The sequence below is a fragment of the Gymnodraco acuticeps genome, unplaced genomic scaffold, assembly GCF_902827175.1.
Source record: "Gymnodraco acuticeps unplaced genomic scaffold, fGymAcu1.1, whole genome shotgun sequence".
NCBI classification, from domain to species: domain Eukaryota; kingdom Metazoa; phylum Chordata; class Actinopteri; order Perciformes; family Bathydraconidae; genus Gymnodraco; species Gymnodraco acuticeps.
Window position 1 is genome coordinate 1 of NW_022991943.1, and position 23607 is coordinate 23607.

Genomic DNA, 23607 nt, shown 5'->3' on the forward strand with positions numbered 1-23607 from the left:
CTGTTAGATTTGTTTACCTCTGTGTTCTCTGTTAGCCTTGTTTACCCCTGTGTTCTCTGTTAGATTTGTTTACCTCTGTGTTCTCTGTTAGCTTTGTTTACCTCTGTGTTCTCTGTTAGCTTTGTTTACCTCTGTGTTCTCTGTTAGCCTTGTTTACCTCTGTGTTCTCTGTTAGCTTTGTTTACCTCTGTGTTCTCTGTTAGCTTTGTTTACCTCTGTGTTCTCTGTTAGATTTGTTTACCTCTGTGTTCTCTGTTAGCCTTGTTTACCTCTGTGTTCTCTGTTAGCCTTGTTTACCTCTGTGTTCTCTGTTAGCTTTGTTTACCTCTGTGTTCTCTGTTAGCTTTGTTTACCTCTGTGTTCTCTGTTAGCTTTGTTTAGCTCTGTGTTCTCTGTTAGCTTTGTTTACCTCTGTGTTCTCTGTTAGATTTGTTTACCTCTGTGTTCTCTGTTAGCCTTGTTTACCTCTGTGTTCTCTGTTAGCCTTGTTTACCTCTGTGTTCTCTGTTAGCCTTGTTTACCTCTGTGTTCTCTGTTAGCCTTGTTTACCTCTGTGTTCTCTGTTCTTCGTTGTCTTTCCGGGACTCCTTCGGGTCCACGCGGACCGAACATCCGACAGAAACGTTTCTACAAAACTTGTTTTCAACTTCATCCAGCAGTTCGTCCAGATCGTCGCCATCATCGTCCATGGTTGTTTGTGCTAACCCAGCTAGCAAGCTAAAAGCGTTAGTTGGTTGCTAGGTAACGGGAGGAAAGAGCGGAAGTGGAGAGACGCCGTCTTCAGATATGTTTACAATTCACTTTGAGCATAGCCGAAAAAACCCAGGAGATGTTATACTTGAACCAGGGTCTTCCCACATTTAGAACCAATGCTTAGGCCTCTAGGGTTACTGTCAGGTGTATCAAACACACAAAATAACAGACATTATTTATTTTTTAAAATGCTATAAAAAGCGGCATGTAAACTAGTGAACATGCAGAAAACTTGCATCGTACAAAAACACGCGAGAAAATGCTTTTTTACTCGAGGACTCGTTGAAATAGTGGCGTATTATGTGGCACTGTTTGCTTTTCATAGTTACCTCATTACGTGACAGAATTTATTTTAAATCCTGATTAAAACACTGATGATTTGAGCAGATTTGTTCCACATAGAAACATTAGATTGTTAGTTTAAATGTACACTACCACCTCAGAGATAGGTGTATTTCCTCATTACGTATTTCAGTGTCAGGTGAGATGATACTTTTCATATTTACCTCATAAATAAGTTGTTTTTGTACACTTTGAACCACTAATGCTTACGTTGGCAGACATACATTAACTCCTTGCATTTACAAATGTATAATTTCAACGTGTGGACCCAGTCTTTAAAGCTTCATTATCTGCCATACAGTACTTTGTTTATTCTCCTAGAAAATCCACAAGTGATGTGGGAACTAAAGATGGAGGAAGACTGGAGATGGATTAAACAGAAAGACAGTTATTATGCAATGCTTATAGTTTAAAACCAAATCTCAATGGAACAACAGCTCCTTCATCTGTCTACCTATTGAGGCTTTTATTTAAATGTGCAAGGAATTACTCTTATTTGTCGATGCCATTGGTTTACCCGTTAGCACGACGCTCGGTTAGCTCAGCGTAATGCCACTAACGCACAATATAAAGTGAGATAAATGCAAGAGTAAAAATATGTAAATGTGTTTATGTTGAACATAGAATGAAAAAGAAAAGTGACGTTGTCGGCAGGATTCGAACCTGCGCGGGAAGATCCCAATGGATTTCTAGTCCATCGCCTTAACCACTCGGCCAAAAATGGGGCAAAAGGGACTACTAAGTGGGGGAAAGAAGAGGAAAAGAAGGGGGGAAAGGGAGGGGGAAGAAAGAAAGAAAAAAGGAGACTTTGTAGTACTCTAAGGCCAATAAACCCATTTCATTTTCACCCATTTACAAAATGTTGAAACGTTTAGCATAGAAAAACAAAAACACAAGTAAACGTATGCTTTCCCATATTATTTTTATTATTTCTGGAATGCCATGACAACGATAAACATCTTATACAACATTATTATGAACACACAGATAAAAGTGGTACATTCTATACAACATTATTATGAACACACAGATAAAAGGGGTACATTCTATACAACAACAGTAAAAGAGCTTACTTCTTGTCTAGAGAGCCTTTCCATTCTGCTATGGTCTGTCCAGATGCTGGACAGTACCATTTACCCTTAAGCTGGGTATGGCCAGTGCTCTTTCTTTTCGACTGACCACAGCTTTTGCATTGGTAGTGGTAGTCCTCTTTTATGAGTCGCTTCTTCGGCGGCTCCCCTCTTGCCGCAAGCACCTGGTCCTCTTTTGCTGTCTTTTCATGCCGCCATTTTCTGCGCCTATTTAGGTCGACAGAGGAATGCTGAGGAATAGGGGCTTGTGAAGATGAAGCAGTAGACGGAGCAGGTGGAGGGTGACCTGGGCCTGCAGGCACGGGGAACTGCCATGAGGCAGGAGATGGTGCTGAAGGCACGGGGTACTGCCATGAGGCAGGAGTTGGTGCTGGAGGCATGGGGTACTGCCATGAGGCAGGAGATGGTGCTGGAGGCATGGGGTACTGCCATGAGGCAGGAGTTGGTGCTGGAAGCATGGGGTACTGCCATGAGGCAGGAGATGGTGCTGAAGGCACGGGGTACTGCCATGAGGCAGGAGTTGGTGCTGGAGGCATGGGGTACTGCCATGAGGCAGGAGATGGTGCTGAAGGCACGGGGTACTGCCATGAGGCAGGAGTTGGTGCTGGAGGCACGGGGTACTGCCATGAGGCAGGAGATGGTGCTGGAGGCATGGGGTACTGCCATGAGGCAGGAGTTGGTGCTGGAGGCATGGGGTACTGCCATGAGGCAGGAGATGGTGCTGAAGGCACGGGGTACTGCCATGAGGCAGGAGTTGGTGCTGGAGGCATGGGGTACTGCCATGAGGCAGGAGATGGTGCTGGAGGCACGGGGTACTGCCATGAGGCAGGAGATGGTGCTGGAGGCATGGGGTATTGCCATGAGGCAGGAGATGGTGCTGGAGGCATGGGGTACTGCCATGAGGCAGGAGATGGTGCTGGAGGCATGGGGTACTGCCATGAGGCAGGAGATGGTGCTGGAGGCATGGGGTACTGCCATGAGGCAGGAGATGGTGCTGGAGGCATGGGGTACTGCCATGAGGCAGGAGATGGTGCTGGAGGCATGGGGTACTGCCATGAGGCAGGAGATGGTGCTGGAGGCATGGGGTACTGCCAAAATGCAGGAGATGGGGCTGGAGGCATGGGGTACTGCCAAAATGCAGGAGATGGGGCTTGTGGAAGGTGACCCTGCGTGTGCGTGGATGAAGCAGAAGAACCTGAGTCAGCTCTGGCACTGCGGCGCTGGCGTATCAATGCCTCACCCTCCCTATTGTCAGGCTCCTGGATTTCTAGGATAACATGTCCGTGCTGCACTGGTTCAGTAGGGAGCTCCCTCGTAATGGCAAGGAATCCTCAGCTGCCGTTGCCTTTTCGGGAAGCTGCACTCCTTGGAGCAATGAGTCCCGAGCGGTTCTTTTTTGTCTGTCTTGTAACCTAGAAAGACATACAAAATATTGAGAATTTCATACAAAGTGAATCCATCTAAAGTGCAGCTGTTAAAGAGAATGTAGCCAACATATCTTACCAACAAGACACAGTGGTGTTGTTTATAGTGACAAGAACCAAGTCGGTCTTCTCCTGTACGAACGAGGCTATCTTCCAGCAGTTGCTTTATGTGGACGTAAGATTGCACCATCGACTGCGGAATAGGCAAGGTTTTACCCTTGCTGTCTTTGGGTCGGTTTCTTGCAAGCTCAAACTCCTTCAAAAGCCTGAGTGAAACACATTCACATATGCAGTTGGCATCAGGTCTCAGAGCAGCCTGACCATGGGTCATGAATAGTCTGTGAAGGGAAAAGACAATTTATAAATATTATACGGATATACAGTACAACCCCACTTCACAAATGGACTATACCAGTTCATTTGTCTGAATCCATTACTAAGAGTCTAAAATGCTGTGAGGGTTAGACATACAAAACAACTACTTACTACTAACTACTTAAGATATATGTGAATTATGTAATGTGTGCATCCACTATAAGTCAGTTCACCTTTCAGCTGCTTGTTGGCCTGGCGCAGAGCCACTTCGTTTCCTGGAAGCTCTCCATGGTCCAGGCAAGGTCCTTTTTTTGGACTTCAGGCTATAGGTTGTGGGTTGCTTATCCATTTGATGTAGCTTTGAATACAGCCTCACTATGTCATCCGTCTCGCCTAGTGATAATGCCGTTATTGTTCTATTAAGTAGAACAAGATACTTGGCCAAGTCATCCACAGCCTCCCATCCCTGAACACCTCGAGAAATCACAGCGGGTATTCTGAAAAATGAACAACCATTGATAAATGACTAATAAATGGTCACATGACCTGAGCCGATGTCCTGGGCGCAGAGACGTTTTTGTCAGAAGTACACATCTGGCAGGACTGTGAGACATCATCGTGCTATAAGCACACAACACCAATTGACTATTTGAGACTTAATGAAACAAGTTATTCATAGCATGTGCAGAGCAATAATTAATCCAGAAGAATTTAAAAACAATGTGATTTTACAATAGGTCAGATTACCTGAGAGGTTGTGTAAGTGGACGCGTCGGGTGAGTCAGCAGGAAGAGAAATAGTGGATTCAGGCCGGGGCTCTTCAGGTGGGCTCTCAGCTGCAATAAAACAATAATCAGATTACCTGAGATGATGTGTGAGGTGATGCACCGCGGGGTGCTGACTGAAGATCTCCACTGCATCACTAATTGTGACGTCAAGGCACTCCTCCTCCTCCTCCTGAACTTCAACCTGGCGGTCTGGAACAATGGTGCCAAGTTCACTGTCCTGTTGTGGACCCAGCAGATCTCCTCTGTCAGACTGAGCCAGCAAATACTCCACAGCTATACGCTCACCTGCCATAAAATAAATTATAAAAAAGAAAATGTTTAAATTTGGAGAAATAGACAAGTTGCTACTAGAAAGAACAAGAACAGAAAGGCCTAGTTGCAGTGAAAATGGGGTGTCCTGAAGTGACTTACCAGTGGGTTTCCCAGGGGGGATGAATTCCGGTAGTAGCGCACAACCAAGAACTCGCTGGCTGAGGGCATTTAAATTAGTCTTCAGTCGGACATTGTAGATCCTGGTTTGTGAAGCACCACTCACATGTACAGCTGCATGGGCTCGATTCATGTTCCATCTGGAACTCCCTTCAAGCATGTACATTTGTGTGTGCATCGTATTAGATCTCCAGCCTTAAAAAAAGCAAAACATTTTAAATATAATTAGCATTAATGAAGCGATGATACACTTTTCCCCATGTGTGCAATCTATCATACTGTTTTTATGACAATTCAAAATATACATTATTTGTACCCGGGATGAAGGTGTTCTGATGCCGATGGAAGCTCTCCACAGAAGAGGAACCTCTGCCACATCTTAGGACATCCAGAACCTTACTGCCCTTTTGCAGACCTGATCCGACTTTGGTGTACAGTTCCACACCAGGGGGATCCAATGTTTTTGTTGAACCTCCCACACACGTGTCATGCTCTCAGGATTGATAAACCGCAAACCTGATGTGTCAGTGAGCTCCCACATTGAGTTGAGCAAATCTTGGATGAGGGCACGGCTTTCCTCTATCCCACGAGTTCTCCTCCTGCAGTGTTTGGCCAGTTCGCTGGAGCTGATGTTGGCCAGAACTTGCGCTTCTGAAGGAGTCTGACCAGCATGTCGTTTCTTGAGCTCTGAAGTCTTTGCATCTTTCAGATGGCTGATGTCATCCTCCTCCACTCAAAAATGCAGCTCGACATTTTGGAACAGAAAGTGCCATACAGGGGATGGTGTTCTGTAGTCAGACAACTGATGACAACAATCCGTTACCTATGACGTATTTATATGACTCAGCCTCTAGTGAATGGAATGTTAACACGTTACCTAACCATTCCTAACTAATAGGTCCTAACCGACCAATGACAGGGCAGTGCATCGTCACGTGCTCTTAACCGACCAATGACAGTCAGTGCATCGTCACTAGACATGGAAAGGATAGTAACGCCCATTCCATCTCCGTGTTGACCAGGAAATCACAGAAAAAGAGGAGTTTTTAAGCAAATTATATTCAACTATGAACATCAGCGTTATTGTTAGGGTGTTACACACTTGACACCGAGGAAGATGTTATGATTATGCGTACTTTACGGCTCAAAACATTCAGTAACGGTACAATGTTGTGTGGTAAAACAGCTATTTTTTACTTAAAGGACAAAACAAAAACAGGGATTTCTTCTACTCAGAGTTTAATCAAATTATCTGTTTGTTTTTTCAGAATAAAGTGCTCAAAAGCTTGCACTAAATAAACGTGTCAAACCAATTCCCCACATTGAGCAAACTCATCGCAACCCTTAACATGGACTTACCATAAAAGTTGCTTTCAGGATTTCATTTCATTAGTAACATGCACCTTAAACACACAGGTACAAATAATGTCATTTAATTAAAAAAACAAAAACAGACAAAGGTGAATCACAGAAATGACCAGAACTTTTCTCTCCTTTAAAAACAATATTTAATATAATTAGTAATGGGAAATCTTCTTGAAATCCACAAGTGGTGGACAAGAAAATGGTGAGTGTTTGTGCAGCAGTGTCGAGCACCAGCACCGATTGAAAAGACAAAACCAGGACGCAAAAGCAGCTTAAAACTGAAATAACTATTGTTACTTCTAATTTTTCAAACTAGAACCAGCATCAAATAAATACCTCAAAATGCCCAGCATCTTTACCTTATTTCCTAAAATGAAGTGTCAACATTCATTTTTAATAATGAAATCTTTAATTGGCTTTAAACTAAAACCTAAAACAAGAACACATTTCAGAAATATTTTCTCATTTTAAAGCAACGTATACTCACTAATAACCCTAACATCTTTGTAACACTTTACTACACACCAACTAAACCCGTAACATTATTTTGTATCATGTATAGGGTTAATACAATTCTGAGGTCGGACCAAAACAACGCAGGAAGACCAGCTTACAGAAGTATTGGACAAAAATAATCATAAAATCACCTATTTTTTTCTCTTTGAGATCGAAAACAGAAGTGAAAAAAAACCCTGACATTCAAGAGGCGTCAAAGGAGAAGTGTTAGATTACATATAGAGTAAAATAAACTCCCTAACAGTCATGGTTTCATGTCTGCGTCTCGGGATTTCCCCGTGTGTCATAGATGAAGGTCAATAAGATGGAAATAACACAGCGCAGTTTCTATTCTTGTTTTTAAATGCCACGTTGCTCATGTATCCGCATGTATACGGTCCACTGTCATATGAAGCTCAGCGCAAGTTCTTTCAAGAAGACTGGTATACATTCACCCCGCAGCTGCTTATAATCAGCTCATCACGGGCTTCCTGCTAACCTATTACATTCATCTCATCTCAGCAGCCAATCAGCGGGCTGCAGCCACACTTTAAAATGGTTCTCCTCTCTCCTGAAGTCAGCTGTGATTTCAGGCTGCCTCCCGCCTCCTCCCCATCCACCTCCTCTTCATCCCATCTCATCAAATCCAGATCATCCTCATCACCAGTGTCTAGAACCCGGAGGGGGGGGCTCACGGCTGCATTTCCCCCTTTAGATATACCATTTCAGGATCGGGGGCTAATCGCCAAAGACTTCACATTTATCATGTGATATGTGTCAATACTTGTTCTTTAAACAAAATGGAGTCTCCTGATTGAAGTGCAGATGCAACACGTGAACATAATAAAGACTGCTGTGTGTTATGAACATTTCTACCTGCATGTGTAAGAGTATATCAGTCAGGGTTACAGAATGAAACAGTGCAGATCTCCTCTAATATGTTCCAAACAAAAACACTTTATTAAACAGACATAACAATATATACAAATAAAGAACTCTTCTTCTTGTCCTCGAACAAAGTATTTCTACAAAAGCATTCCTGTATAAATGCACATAACGTCTTTGGTCGTTGTGAAGCACGTGGCGATTAAACCCTCAAACATATTTCACAACAAAGCAATTAGTGGCTAGATTGGCATCCATTTGAATATCGATTATAATATTCAAAACATTGTTGTGATTTCTTTGTGTCAATAATTTAAATTTGCTTGTTTTCATTCAATGATTTGATGTTTCAGGTGTCAGTATGCAGAGCCTCTTCTGTGACACGTCTCCATGCTCAAACGTTATCTATCTTTCTCATTCTGCCTCTTTTCACCCTCTGTCTGAAACCAGAGTGTGTGGGAGAGAAACTCCCTCTGTAGGTTAACCTTTCCAGACTATTTACATGCACACAAAACTGTATCAAAGGGAAACCCCTAAAAGGAGAATAGGGACCCAACAAACGATAAGAGGGAACACTCAACAAAGGGCGTGCTTTAAGTGTGTTTGAGACTTTTCTTCAAAGAGTACATCTTTCTGAGTCTACCTAAACTTAAGTACCATTCTCGCTGCAGGACTTTTACTTGCACTTGTAGTATTAGCACTTTTACTAGAGTAAAGGATCTGAATACTTGCTCCAACACTCAGAACGTAACTTCTCCACACCCTGTCCTTCTTTTATGAGTATCCAATAGTTTAAAACAGGACGAACAGGATGAACAGTCAGCTTCCTGTGATTCAGCTCAACTTGCTGCTACTATTCAGCTGGGCGTTCATTTTCAGAGGTGTGAGAAGAACTCAGATCTTTAACCCGAGTCAAAGTAGTAATACGACAAAGTAGAAGTATCCTGCTACAAGTAAAAGTCCTGCATTCATTTGTTACTCAAGTAAAAGAACAAAACAAGTAAAAGTCCTGGGAGAACAAATGGAAATCGTTGATGTTCTGAACGTGTTCATTGTAATGTTGCTGCTGGTCAAGGTGGAGCTAACTTTAATACCCTGCCACGCATCTCTGTCCACAGGTCGTCATATGAACCAGTAGCTCAAGCACAATGACCTCAACATTGTACTTAATGCAGGACTTAAAGTATTGGGATCTGGAGAGGAACGTAAAGGGATCCGTCCTGAAGTCTGAGGGCTCAAAGAAGAGCACGACATCCACTGCCGTAGAGTCAGGTACGACTCTCTGCTTCCATCAAACGCTACGGGACAGAAGCATTAGTTCATAGCTGCAGCGACGCAACTCTTCCACAGGTGCAACGCTTTGCTCAGGTTCATGTGATTCTCTAGTTCCTGCACCCCTTTCTAATGACTCAGAGACAAGGCCTTGATTGGCTCTGCTGTTATCAGTGGGGCCAAATGTTTGCTCACTTTATGTTTCCTGAGCGTTTGGTTGACTTTAAAAAAATAAATAAAATCATCTTAACTCAAGTTCCACTTACTAGATTTTTAAACCAAATCACAGTCTTCCTCAGATCATTCGATATGGACCAATCTTTCACAGCTATAGAAAAAAACTAGAAAATGGGAATTTAGTCGAGATAAAAAAACACACACACACACACACACACACACACACACACACACACACACACACACACACACACACACACACACACACACACACACACGGCATCGATGCAAGGCGAGCAGATTAAGGGTCAGTGTTTCTTCCAAGGACTCCAGCCTTACCAGCAGCAACATTTAAATGACATACATTAGATATTCCTCCCAAATCGGATGTTGATCAGGGTCTTTTCCCAGGACACTTCCACACAGGGGTCGGGGGGTCGGGGTTTTGGAACCGCTGACCTTCTGCTGCACCTCGCTGACCTTCTGCTGCACCCCGCTGACCTTCTGCTGCACCCCGCTGACCTTCTGCTGCACCCCGCTGACCTGCACCCCGCTGACCTTCTGCTGCACCTCGCTGACCTTCTGCTGCACTCCGCTGACGTTCTGCTGCACCCCGCTGACCTTCTGCTCCACCCCGCTGACCTTCTGCTGCACCCCGCTGACCTTCTGCTGCACCCCGCTGACCTTCTGCTCCACCCCGCTGACCTTCTGCTCCACCCCGCTGACCTTCTGCTGCACTCCGCTGACCTTCTGCTCCACCCCGCTGACCTTCTGCTCCACCCTGCTGACCTTCTGCTGCACCCCGCTGACCTTCTGCTGCACCCCGCTGACCTTCTGCTCCACCTCGCTGACCTTCTGCTCCACCTCGCTGTGTTTTTTCTCCGAGTTGATCCGTGACTGAAGATTACAATTTGAAGGGTTTCGTTAATTCAAAATCATTACTTGCGATTAAAAGCAACTTTTCTGTGAGGAGACATCGTGAGTCGTGTGGTGGGTTTGTAGGAAGGTCCTCCTGCTAAGGCTGTCCGAATTGAAGTGGCTCCTATAGACGCGAACATGCAGGAAGTGTGGGTCCTTACGTTGAAAAGAAGGCATTTTGTGGAGTCTTCAGGCACTCCCTCTTTCCAGCCTCATCTTGGTCTTCAGACCCAGAGCTGCTTCTCTTTAGACACTTTAGGACCCAGGATCTTAATCGACTGTAAGTCCTTTTCATCCAGCGGTTTGTTTGGATGCAGGAAAGCTACTTTTTGCAGCGTCTTGCTTCTGTCTCCGAGGGTTTTGGTCAGACTCTTCTGTAGAGGAGACACAGGAAGCAGTGCAGGTGAGACACGTGCAGTCAGAGAAGCCGTAAACACGGTGAATGTTGTGTGACCACTTACGTAGCTGATGAGGAAAATTAAAAGTGCAAGCAGCAGCACCACTGAGGCGAAGATCACCAGGTAGGCGTCTGTCATTTCGGTGGGACCGTCTGTGGGACAATCTGAACATGAAGATTAAAGTTACTTCAGTTCATGCATGACATAAAACAAAACAAGATGAGAGCTTTGTGAACGCCACGTTGGGAATCTGCGGGTTCAAGAGCAGCTCAAGAGTCCAAAGAGATACAATGATTTAAACCAAGACGAATAAGCTTTATACACATTTGATCACATGGTGGAACCGTGTTCTATGGGTTTTAGTGCATGTAAATGGTCTGCAGAGGCTACAATCCCTGTTTCCTCCAGAGGGAGTTTCTCTTCTCTTCCCCTCTATCTCCCTCTTTCTCCCTCTTTCAAACCTACCTGTGTGTCCTCTTCCAACATGAGAGTAACGTGATAACAAAGGTATCCCAACTGTAGCTGTGAACATGACAGGATGTGTGATGACCTAGAAGAGCATCAGGACTGTTTGAGGCAGATGATAGCTATGTGATTAACATGATGATTCAGCCTCTATGGAGAGAGACATCAAGCATGCTCATTTCTGACGTGGAGCTAATCTGAAGTAAACATTGAATACTGCTTTCTATTCCTCCATCTTGTGACTGTGTAACTCCCTCTCTTGGATATCAGCATGTGAAGGACACTGTTCAGGAACTAGTTGATGCTCTGTATGTGATGACTCCTTCCATTCTGGAGAGGATCACAGGTACATGGATCCTGAGATTGAAGCTCACGCCGGGGACCAGGGAGAGTTCTCTAACACTGTGTCATAATGGCTAAATTGGATCAAAAAATAATGTTTTAAATAACAAAAACTAATCTGCGTTATGAGTGTTTTTACCTGTGAGGGTGAGGGTCACCTGCCCCTCCCGGTTCTGCTGCCCCACCGGCCCCGCCAGGTGACAGGTGTACGTGCCGCGGTCTGAGCAGGTGACGTTGGGCAGGACGATGTCTCTGGTTCCCCCCTGCAGGTCCATCTCCCGCTGCACGCCCACGTACCATTGGGTCGGCCCGTTGGGGAGCTTTCTGCTCAGAAGGCCCGAGAGACCAGGGTCCGGAGCGTCTGAGACCTGAAGAGGAGGGAAGTAGTGGAGTTCAAATACTTTGTTACTCTACTTAAGTACATGTTTCTGGTATCAGTACTTTACTCCACTACTTACTTTTCTGACAACTTTTGACTTCTTACATTTTGAACTCAAATACCTGTACTTTCTACTTCTTACATGTTGAACACAAATACCTGTACTTTCTACTTCTTACATGTTGAACACAAATACCTGTACTTTCTACTTCTCACATGTGAACTCAAATACCTGTACTTTCTACTTCTCACATGTTGAACTCAAATACCTGTACTTTCTACTTCTTACATGTTGAACTCAAATACCTGTACTTTCTACTTCTTACATGTTGAACCCAAATACCTGTACTTTCTACTTCTTACATGTTGAACCCAAATACCTGTACTTCTTACATGTTGAACTCAAATACCTGTACTTTCTACTTCTTACATGTTGAACTCAAATACCTGTACTTTCTACTTCTTACATTTTGAACACAAATACCTGTACTTTCTACTTCTTACATGTTGAACACAAATACCTGTACTTTCTACTTCTTACATGTTGAACCCAAATACCTGTACTTTCTACTTCTTACATTTTGAACTCAAATACCTGTACTTTCTACTTCTTACATGTTGAACTCAAATACCTGTACTTTCTACTTCTCACATGTTGAACACAAATACCTGTACTTTCTACTTCTTACATGTTGAACTCAAATACCTGTACTTTCTACTTCTTACATGTTGAACAGAAATACCTGTACTTTCTACTTCTTACATGTTGAACACAAATACCTGTACTTTCTACTTCTTACATGTTGAACACAAATACCTGTACTTTCTACTTCTTACATGTTGAACACAAATACCTGTACTTTCTACTTCTTACATGTTGAACACAAATACCTGTACTTTCTACTTCTCACATGTTGAACTCAAATACCTGTACTTTCTACTTCTTACATGTTGAACCCAAATACCTGTACTTTCTACTTCTTACATGTTGAACTCAAATACCTGTACTTTCTACTTCTTACATGTTGAACTCCAATACCTGTACTTTCTACTTCTTACATGTTGAACAGAAATACCTGTACTTTCTACTTCTTACATGTTGAACTCAAATACCTGTACTTTCTACTTCTCACATGTTGAACCCAAATACCTGTACTTTCTACTTCTCACATGTTGAACTCAAATACCTGTACTTTCTACTTCTTACATGTTGAACTCAAATACCTGTACTTTTTACTTCTCACATGTTGAACCCAAATACCTGTACTTTCTACTTCTTACATGTTGAACTCAAATACCTGTACTTTCTACTTCTTACATGTTGAACAGAAATACCTGTACTTTCTACTTCTTACATGTTGAACAGAAATACCTGTACTTTCTACTTCTCAACATGTTGAACTCAAATACCTGTACTTTCTACTTCTTACATGTTGAACTCAAATACCTGTACTTTCTACTTCTTACATGTTGAACACAAATACCTGTACTTTCTACTTCTTACATGTTGAACTCAATACCTGTACTTCTACTTCTCACATGTTGAACTCAAATACCTGTACTTTCTACTTCTTACATGTTGAACACAAATACCTGTACTTTCTACTTCTTACATGTTGAACTCAAATACCTGTACTTTCTACTTCTTACATGTTGAACTCAAATACCTGTACTTTCTACTTCTTACATGTTGAACTCAAATACCTGTACTTTCTACTTCTTACATGTTGAACTCAAATACCTGTACTTTCTACTTCTCACATGTTGAACTCAAATACCTGTACTTTATACTTCTTACATGTTGAACTCAAATACCTGTACTTTCTACTTCTTACATGTTGAACTCAAATACCTGTACTTTCTACTTCTCACATGTTGAACTCAAATACCTGTACTTTATACTTCTTACATGTTGAACTCAAATACCTGTACTTTCTACTTCTTACATGTTGAACTCAAATACCTGTACTTTCTACTTCTTACATGTTGAACTCAAATACCTGTACTTTCTACTTCTCACATGTTGAACTCAAATACCTGTACTTTCTACTTCTCACATGTTGAACCCAAATACCTGTACTTTCTACTTCTTACATGTTGAACACAAATACCTGTACTTTCTACTTCTTACATGTTGAAACACAAATACCTGTACTTTCTACTTCTCACATGTTGAACTCAAATACCTGTACTTTCTACTTCTCACATGTTGAACCCAAATACCTGTACTTTCTACTTCTTACATGTTGAACTCAAATACCTGTACTTTCTACTTTCTTACATGTTGAACTCAAATACCTGTACTTTCTACTTCTCACATGTTGAACCCAAATACCTGTACCTTCTACTTCTTACATGTTGAACTCAAATACCTGTACTTTCTACTTCTTACATGTTGAACTCAAATACCTGTACTTTCTACTTCTTACATGTTGAACTCAAATACCTGTACTTTCTACTTCTCACATGTTGAACCCAAATACCTGTACTTTCTACTTCTCACATGTTGAACCCAAATACCTGTACTTTCTACTTCTTACATGTGAACTCAAATACCTGTACTTCTACTTCTTACATGTTGAACTCAAATACCTGTACTTTCTACTTCTTACATGTTGAACTCAAATACCTGTACTTTCTACTTCTTACATGTTGAACACAAATACCTGTACTTTCTACTTCTTACATGTTGAACTCAAATACCTGTACTTTCTACTTCTTACATGTTGAACTCAAATACCTGTACTTTCTACTTCTCACATGTTGAACACAAATACCTGTACTTTCTACTTCTTACATGTTGAACTCAAATACCTGTACTTTCTACTTCTCACATGTTGAACTCAAATACCTGTACTTTCTACTTCTTACATGTTGAACTCAAATACCTGTACTTTCTACTTCTTACATGTTGAACTCAAATACCTGTACTTTCTAACTTCTTACATGTTGAACACAATACCTGTACTTCTACTTCTTACATGTTGAACCCAAATACCTGTACTTTCTACTTCTTACATGTTGAACTCAAATACCTGTACTTTCTACTTCTCACATGTTGAACCCAAATACCTGTACTTTCTACTTCTTACATGTTGAACACAAATACCTGTACTTTCTACTTCTTACATGTTGAATTCAAATACCTATACTTTCTACTTCTCACATGTTGAACCCAAATACCTGTACTTTCTACTTCTTACATGTTGAACTCAAATACCTGTACTTTCTACTTCTTACATGTTGAACCCAAATACCTGTACTTTCTACTTCTTACATGTTGAACCCAAATACCTGTACGTTCTACTTCTTACATGTTGAACTCAAATACCTGAACTTTCTACTTCTCACATGTTGAACTCAAATACCTGTACTTTCTACTTCTTACATGTTGAACTCAAATACCTGTACTTTCTACTTCTCACATGTTGAACTCAAATACCTGTACTTTCTACTTCTTACATGTTGAACTCAAATACCTGAACTTTCTACTTCTCACATGTTGAACTCAAATACCTGTACTTTCTACTTCTTACATGTTGAACACTAATACCTGTACTGCAACACAGAAATGCTCTCATGTAGAAAAACAGGATCATATTATACATCATAATATAATACTGTGAAAAGATCCATTCTGGTTAACCAGTACTTTCACTTTTGATACTTGATTCAGCTGATAATACTTCTGTACTTCATATTATTCTGAAATGGGCCATTGTGAATGAGTCATATTACTTTTTGTAAACTTTAAGTATGTTTTGATGCTAGTACATGTTTACATGCTAGTACATGTTTTGATGCTAGTACATTTTCTAATTCAGGACTTTTACTTGTAATCGAGTATTTTAAGACCATAGTATTTGTACTTGTACTAAAAGTACAGGATCTGGGTACTTCTTCAAACACTGGTAACAAGCTTTAACACATCACATGAACTGCTTATATGATATACTGCAGTACTGTACTGCTAATCTACCAAGTATCTAAATATACGATCTGAATATAATACTGTGAAAAGCGCCAATTTGCATACTTTTCTGATATTTCAAGTACATTAAGCTGATATTACTTCTATACTAATTTAAAACCACAGTATTTCTAATTGTACTTAAGTAAAGGATCAGACTTCTCACTTCACTGAAAACGATACTGAAAGTTAAGCTTTATTTGAATCAGCCAATCAGAAGAGGACATCTATCCTTCATACTTGTTGAATCATTTGCAGATTAGAAAACACTGCGGTATTTACCTTGTACCATCTCACTGCAAGGTACTGGACTCCAGGCGTGTACCGAGCCGTGCACTGAAGGGTGCAGTTCGCAGAAACCACAGATCTGACCTCCAACGATTCCTCTTCAACTGCCAGGGTCCACAAACCTGAAGAACACGCACACACACACACACACACACACACACACACACACACACACACACACACACACACACACACACACACTACACACACACACACACACACACACACACACACTACCCACACACACACAACACCACACACACACACACACACCACACCACACACACACACAACACCCACACAACACACACAACACACACACACACACACACACACACACACACCACACACACACACACACCACACACACACACACACACACACACACACACACACACACACACACACACACACACACACACAATACATTAATGTTTTCAGTTTATTAAACCTGCAATACGAACACTATCTTAATTATCTCCCACTGGACAGATATATATCCAGAAGTGCAAAGCCTCAAAGTCACTGCAAATAAACATTTGTATCACTACGGTTAGGGTTTCGCATATTATTTTTCCTTTAATATGATGCCTTGTGCAAAGTGCAAAGTAAAAATAGCTATTTCATTCTTCCTGTAGTCCCACTCCCTACTCATGAGTATCACGTAATCCTTGTTTACGTGTTAGCTGCAGCGCAATCATTTCGAGAACTGTGCATGAAGTGGGACGTTAGTAGTAAGGATTGAACTTTGTATACAGCCTATGGGATTGAAGGATGAAACAACAGGCTACTCACACAGGGAGAGAAGAAGAGACAGGCTCAGGATCTGTCGAGTCATGGTGATGTTTGGAGAAGGAGTCCGTTTGAGAGATGTTTATGAGTTTCGCTCTTGTCTTTATATATCCAACCCAGATTAGAAATACACGCCCACGTGGCCACACGGTGCTACTACAGCTTCCTCATTTATAATTGAGAATGACACTGTAAATATGTACATAATTTTTTTTAAAGCTAAATTAACCACCCAGCATGAACACTTGTATAGTCCCGATTTTAGCGTTTAAAAGTGCGCTAAAATCCAAGTAATTTTCTAACTGATAACTGGACTTTTTTCTTTATTTTTTATATTTAATTTATATGCCATTTATTGTACATTTAATGTAAATAATATCCTCCTTTTAAATTGTGTAAGCTCTAATTTTTCAGATAGTCCACATATTTGTATCTTTCACTGTCGACATGTATATATTTTATTTCTTAGTGCTGTTTAATTTTCTATTTTATGTGTGTTTATTTTTAAACAGTTTTTATTGTTTTAAGTGCAATGCCTTTGTTTTAACAAGCTGCTGTGATGAACACATGTCCCTTTTTGGGATCAATAAAGTGTATATCTATTTATCCAGTAATTTCCTCGGGGTTTAAGGGAACCTCCACTGCGCATGTGCCCAGTCATAACAAAGATCTATACAGAAAGAAACAGACGGGAGGAGACCATCACTAGACTCAGACTGGATCAGGATTAAACGCACAATGTTTTTAAATGGAAAAAGCGAATTTGAAGAATACAGGGGGTGTGGAGTGAAAGAAAATGTGGAACACATCATATTACACTGTAACATGTACAAAACAGAGAGGGAACAACTAAGAGACAGGGTCAGAGAGGCAGGAAGGGAGTGGAGCCTGATGGGGACACTGGGAACAGAAGGTGAGGGGGTAAGAGCTACCAGGGAGGCCATTCTTAAGTATTTGAGTGAAACAGGATTGATTGGAAGAATTTAAAACAACGTAAATACAGTGATAGGCTATAATTCCACAAGTGGTGACAGGATGACACTCTTGTGCAGTAGGTGGCGGTATGCAGCTTAAAGTGGTTTGCAATCCGCCAAAAACCGAGAGAAGAAGAAGAAGAACATCCAGGAAACTTGAGTGGACGCCGGTGTATCGATCATTTTATAATTGAACGCAGGAAGATAATATCCAACATGAATATGATCAGCACTCCCAGGATACTTTCAGGTATGAATGAATGACCTTCAGCGTTGCTCTGTGCTAGAGAGCGGATACAACGATGTTACGGTATACATGTCTAGATTAAAAAAGTAGGGTTTCCGTCCAAAAAGAAGATTACTGATTGGTTTATTATTATTTATTTATTATTAAGTTATTAATAAAATATACAAAATGAAATACAAATATGTGTATGGTTTGTCAACACTGCAAGCTAACTTTATCATAACAAACTGCTGTATCATTATGGCGTTTAGTCAACATTGAGCAACGGTAAGGTCGGAAAGTACCGGGGCGGGGCCCATTGAGCATGCGCAGTGGAGTTTCCCCCTTCAGTCTCGTCTCCAGCTCTCTGTCAGTCAGATAAATGGAAAGAGAAAATACAAAGGGATTCAGCTTTTAGAGCATTTTACAACTTTTAGTCCCTAAAGATTTAAATAAGGGCTATACAAATGTTCGTGCTGGGTGGTTGATTTATTTCCCCCTAAAATACCCGGTGGTTTACAGTCATAGATAATGAATGGGCTGAAACTAAAGCGTCACATGGGATTCCCCGGGATTTCCCAGCACGAGGAGCGGTTCACTAGAAACCTGACTCTTCAGAGAAATTTGGAAAAACCCACTGCGGTATTTCTTTAGAGCTTGATAAAGTTTGTTTTGAATAACACAAAAGGGAGGCTGCTAATGCTTGTCAGACCACATGAAAACAAAAAGCAGAGGTGGTACATTTACTCAAGTACTGTACTTACTCAACTACATATATTTAATACCTTATTTTACAGATGTGGATGAATGATGTGAAATATAACCAAGTGTTGAATCAGACTTTAGTTCCACCTGGAGTAAATCCACCAGCTACCCTGCAGTATACAAAGTTATTCAGACTAGCTGCACCTTCACCAGCTTTGAGAACACTTTCATGATCAATCATTATAAAACATATCATATATATTATTCTGAAATGGACCAATCTGCACAACGACTACTTTCACTGTCGCTACTTTCACTATATTTTGATGAGAATACTTTCCTACTTTCACTTGAGGAACATTTTGAATGCAGGACTTTTACTGTGACAGAGTATTCCTACACTCTGGTACTTCTACTTTTACTCAAGTACAAGACCTGAGTACTTCTACTTTTACTCAAGTACAAGATCTGAGTACTTCTACTTTCACTTAAGTACAATATCTGAGTACTTCTACTTTTACTCAAGTACAAGATCTGAGTACTTCTACTTTTACTCAAGTACAGGATCTGAGTACTTCTACTTTTACTCAAGTACGAGATCTGAGTACTTCTTCTTTTACTCAAGTACAAGATCTGAGTACTTCTACTTTTCCTCAAGTACAAGATCTGAGTACTTCTACTTTTACTCAAGTACAAGATCTGAGTACTTCTACTTTTACTCAAGTACAACATCTGAGTACTTATACTTTCACTCAAGTACAAGATCTGAGTACTTCTACTTTTCCTCAAGTACAAGATCTGAGTACTTCTACTTTTACTCAAGTACAACATCTGAGTACTTATACTTTCACTCAAGTACAAGATCTGAGTACTTCTACTTTTACTCAAGTACAAGATCTGAGTACTTCTACTTTTACTCAAGTACAAGATCTGAGTACTTCTTCTTTTACTCAAGTACAAGATCTGAGTACTTCTACTTTTACTCAAGTACAAGATCTGAGTACTTCTACTTTTACTCAAGTACAAGATCTGAGTACTTCTACTTTTACTCAAGTACAAGATCTGAGTACTTCTACTTTTACTCAAGTACAAGATCTGAGTACTTCTACTTTTACTCAAGTACAAGATCTGAGTACTTCTACTTTTACTCAAGTACAAGATACTTCTCCCACCTCTGAAGAAAAGTAAAAAAACACAAAACCAATATTCTGTAAAACGTGTTTTTCTGCACTCCTGATTCTAGATAGTTTTTGAGAGGACAGAAGCAAAGTAGACGATGACAACTGTGGTTTAACATTCACACTAATACTAATACATACAAATATATAACCTGACAATAATGTATTTTCTTTTTCATTGGCAGTCTTGGCTGTTGTGGGGCTTCTGGATGGATCAGCGGTGAATACGCTCCCATCTCCTTTCTCCTGCTGTCCAGACGCCACACTCACATATGAACCACACTGTGAAACCACATTCATCCTCAATGACAAGGTGAACATAATATTTAATCTGAATGTAAACTCCCACCAGACAACTGCCCTGTTTTCAGTCTTTTTTATATATATATTACAAAAAGTCAATCAGAACTGTTTGTCTACAACAGTAAAATGCTACTTGTTACCTATACCTGTTTCTACAAAAAATGTCACGTATTTAAATATCATTATATTTTTTTTACTTGTTATACTTTAATTACATTTAGTTGATAATACCTTTCTGCTTTTACTCAACTATGAATAGAAAAGGACTTTTATTTTGACAATTGTGTATTGGTACTTCTACTCAAGTAAAGCCTCTGAACACTTCTCCCACCTCCTGGTTCCTTCTTGCAGAACTTTGCCACGTCCGCTCATGGGGAGAGCGAGTGCATCGCTCCGTGCACAGAGATGAGAGATGGACGGATGAAGCTGACAGGATGTCCCAATGTGACAGCTCGCATCGTGTGTAAAGACGTAGGTCAACACTTTCTGATATTTTGTATTAGTATCTGTATCGAGCCCCTGAGGCACGTGGGAACCTTAATTTTCACTCTTGTATTGACAGGAGAACAACAGGCTTGAGGAGAAAAAGACCCAGTATATTGGAGACCTCTGCGCGGCTGTAAGATCCAACAGCATGGAGCGTGGGCATCATTGTGAGTCTCCTTTTATTTACCTGCAGGCTAATTATTTAAAACTCTCAGAAAGGGACTCAAACCAAAAATAAGTAAATAAGTAAACTTAGTCATAATATGCTACAGTTACACCGCTAGCTAAAGGAGGCTAATGTTGGGCTAAAAAGGAACTACAGCACGGTCACATGACTTCACGTCACCACCGCTAAGCTAAAGGTGGCTAATGTTGGGCTATAAAGGAACTACAGCACGGTCACATGACTTCACGTCACCACCGCTAAGCTAAAGGTGGCTAATGTTGGGCTAAAAAGGAACTACAGCACGTTCACATGACTTCACGTCACCACCGCTAAGCTAAAGGTGGCTAATGTTGGGCTATAAAGGAACTACAGCATGGTCACATGACTTCACGTCACCACCGCTAAGCTAAAGGTGGCTAATGTTGGGCTATAAAGGAACTACAGCATGGTCACATGACTTCACGTCACCACTGCTGAGCTAAAGGTGGCTAATGTTGGGCTATAAAGGAACTACAGCACGGTCACATGACTTCACATCACCACCGCTAAGCTAAAGGTGGCTAATGTTGGGCTATAAAGGAACTACAGCATGGTCACATGACTTCACGTCACCACTGCTAAGCTAAAGGTGGCTAATGTTGGGCTATAAAGGAACTACCGCACGGTCACATGACTTCACGTCACCACTGCTAAGCTAAAGGAGGCTAATGTTGGGCGTGATGGCGTCTAGTCGTCTCATTTAGACACTTCACCAGTGGGGTAATTAATTACAGACCTTATTTAAGGCTAAAAACCAAAAACAAACCTTCAGAAGAGGGAACAGGAAGTGGTAAAATGCTGATTCATCTCTGGGTTTAGGAAGACTCATTCCTGCACCTCTATTGCACCCTTTTTGTTTGAATGTGATCATAAATATGAGATAATGCATGATAGAACTTTACAGCTTAGCGAAAAAAGTAGGTTTTCTACAATGTGGATTTCTTAACACTTGGACCAGTTGTGAGATAATGTTCTCTTTTTCTTTTGGCTGCAGGTTGGGTTGTCTTCCTGCCGTTGGCCGTGCTGATCGCTGCATTGTGTAGTGCATAAAGGAAACAAATGGAAACCAGCTGATACTTTCGTGATGCTGTTTTTGGTGGTATGGTTTTTAGGGTCCTCTAAAACTTCCGTCCTCTGCACTTTATTAGTAGATTTTAGTATAAATGTCTAAATATATTTACATAGGAATATAAATGGAGTCTTCCCGGTATTCATTGCCTCGTCATGCAGTGTCATGAAGACAGTGTCTGACCATCATGAATGTCTATTTTTTGTACTTTAATAATATTTTCTACAGAAGCCTCAATATTGCACATCAGTTTTAGTCTCTCATTGTTACATAACATGTCTACGGTGATCAGGAAGATATATCATGCAACTAATCATTTCATGTACTCCTCAGGGCTGTATTTACTTAAAACCCACAAAAAGCATTCCAGTTATTATTTAAGACACAACCATTCAGGTTCCTTTTATATCAAAAATACTGCCGCCCTTTTGTTTACTTTTTGTACCAATTCAATCAGTGTCATCTCTAGTATTTGACTTTATTTTTTGTATTACTTTAAACACTGTAAAATGTTCCCCTCTTGTGTGTAAGTGTGTCCAGTCTGAAATGTACCTGACGGAAAGTCAAAGAGTGTCGTAGCAGGAAAGAGCATCTGATTGGTTAGCACACACTAGCTTTAAAGCCAGTAAAAGTACAAAATTACAAGTGAGATTGTATTTTTATATTTCTGTAGTCCTGAAGGAACTCGATCAAAAGTCAGATGGTAAAATGGTAGCAAAGACTCAGTATTGTTAAACCCTGTTTATTTATATTGTTTTTGTATGCTCCATTTTGATGTTAAAGCCAAAAATACTAATAAGCCATTTTCTCTCTTTATGGTAATATTTTACCTGCACTTTTACAAAACTACCTCTTCTTTTACATAATTACTAACTTCACCTTCTTTATTTCATCTCCTGCTATCACTTAGAAAATAGTGTCTTATGAAAGTCCCAAACTCTGGAGCTTTCTTTCATACCCAACCAAACAATACTGTTAGATATAAATGAATGTTCCACAACGACTAACACTGTAACAGCTACTGCAAGGTACAAGCTAACGAGCTGTTGCTATGGTAACGATGCTTTTTCTGTTTCTGTTTTCACTGATAACGTGTTTGGTTTAATTTCTAAAAATTAGTTCTCAAAGTCCAAAAGATTGCTGCTAAATCCGTCGAAAAATGTGACTTGTGACAAATGAATAATGTGAAAACTGCCACACACACAAAAACACAAAGCTCAAGATTGTTTCACTGCATAGTATTTTTCTATCTTGATCTGTTTTAATCTTTAATTGCTCTAAAAAGTATTGTACTGTAAGCCATGATAAAACCTCGACATTTCCTCCGGTTGAGACCAAAGCTTTTGTGTCTTCTGTGAAGCGAGCTGTAATAAAATGTTTTCCAGAAATGGTCCTTGCAATTTGTTTCATCATTTATCCAAATAACAATGTGTGGTTTGTATTTTTTGTGATGAATTAGTTCGTACAATTATTTAAATGCATGCTATTTTTGGTTGTTGAACAGGGTGTCCGCGGGGTCTTAAAAAGTATTAAAAATTGATAAAACAATTTAGCGAAAATGAAAGCTATTCAA

At 40.6% G+C, this 23607-nt stretch overlaps 2 protein-coding genes and 1 non-coding gene across 4 annotated transcripts; all 3 read right to left on the bottom strand.

The window, feature by feature from the left end:
• Nucleotides 1-1737: 1737 nt before the first annotated feature.
• trnas-aga lies at nucleotides 1738-1817 on the bottom strand. Its single transcript has one exon. It is a non-coding gene; the product is annotated as a tRNA-Ser (tRNA).
• A 183-nt stretch (nucleotides 1818-2000) lies between these two features.
• Nucleotides 2001-6670, bottom strand: LOC117535868 (vegetative cell wall protein gp1-like). Its single transcript, XM_034200487.1, has 6 exons — nucleotides 5459-6670; nucleotides 5125-5337; nucleotides 4673-4998; nucleotides 4159-4422; nucleotides 3690-3948; nucleotides 2001-3598 (listed from the first exon to the last, which is right to left on the bottom strand). The coding sequence occupies exon 6, from the start codon at nucleotides 3305-3307 to the stop codon at nucleotides 2165-2167; it is 1143 nt and encodes a 380-aa protein (XP_034056378.1). The 5' UTR covers nucleotides 3308-3598; nucleotides 3690-3948; nucleotides 4159-4422; nucleotides 4673-4998; nucleotides 5125-5337; nucleotides 5459-6670; the 3' UTR covers nucleotides 2001-2164.
• Nucleotides 6671-9581: 2911 nt separating this feature from the next.
• cd83 (CD83 molecule) lies at nucleotides 9582-17020 on the bottom strand. 2 transcript variants are annotated; one of them, XR_004567470.1, is made up of 6 exons: nucleotides 16892-17020; nucleotides 16091-16218; nucleotides 11599-11827; nucleotides 10716-10816; nucleotides 10416-10628; nucleotides 9582-10233 (listed from the first exon to the last, which is right to left on the bottom strand). XR_004567470.1 is itself a non-coding variant. In XM_034200488.1 (5 exons), the coding sequence occupies exons 1-5, from the start codon at nucleotides 16932-16934 to the stop codon at nucleotides 10479-10481; spliced, it is 651 nt and encodes a 216-aa protein (XP_034056379.1). In that variant the 5' UTR covers nucleotides 16935-17020; the 3' UTR covers nucleotides 9582-10478. The 2 variants fall into 2 exon arrangements, 1 of the variants encoding a protein (XP_034056379.1); XM_034200488.1 differs by having other exon boundaries at nucleotides 9582-10628.
• Nucleotides 17021-23607: the final 6587 nt, after the last annotated feature.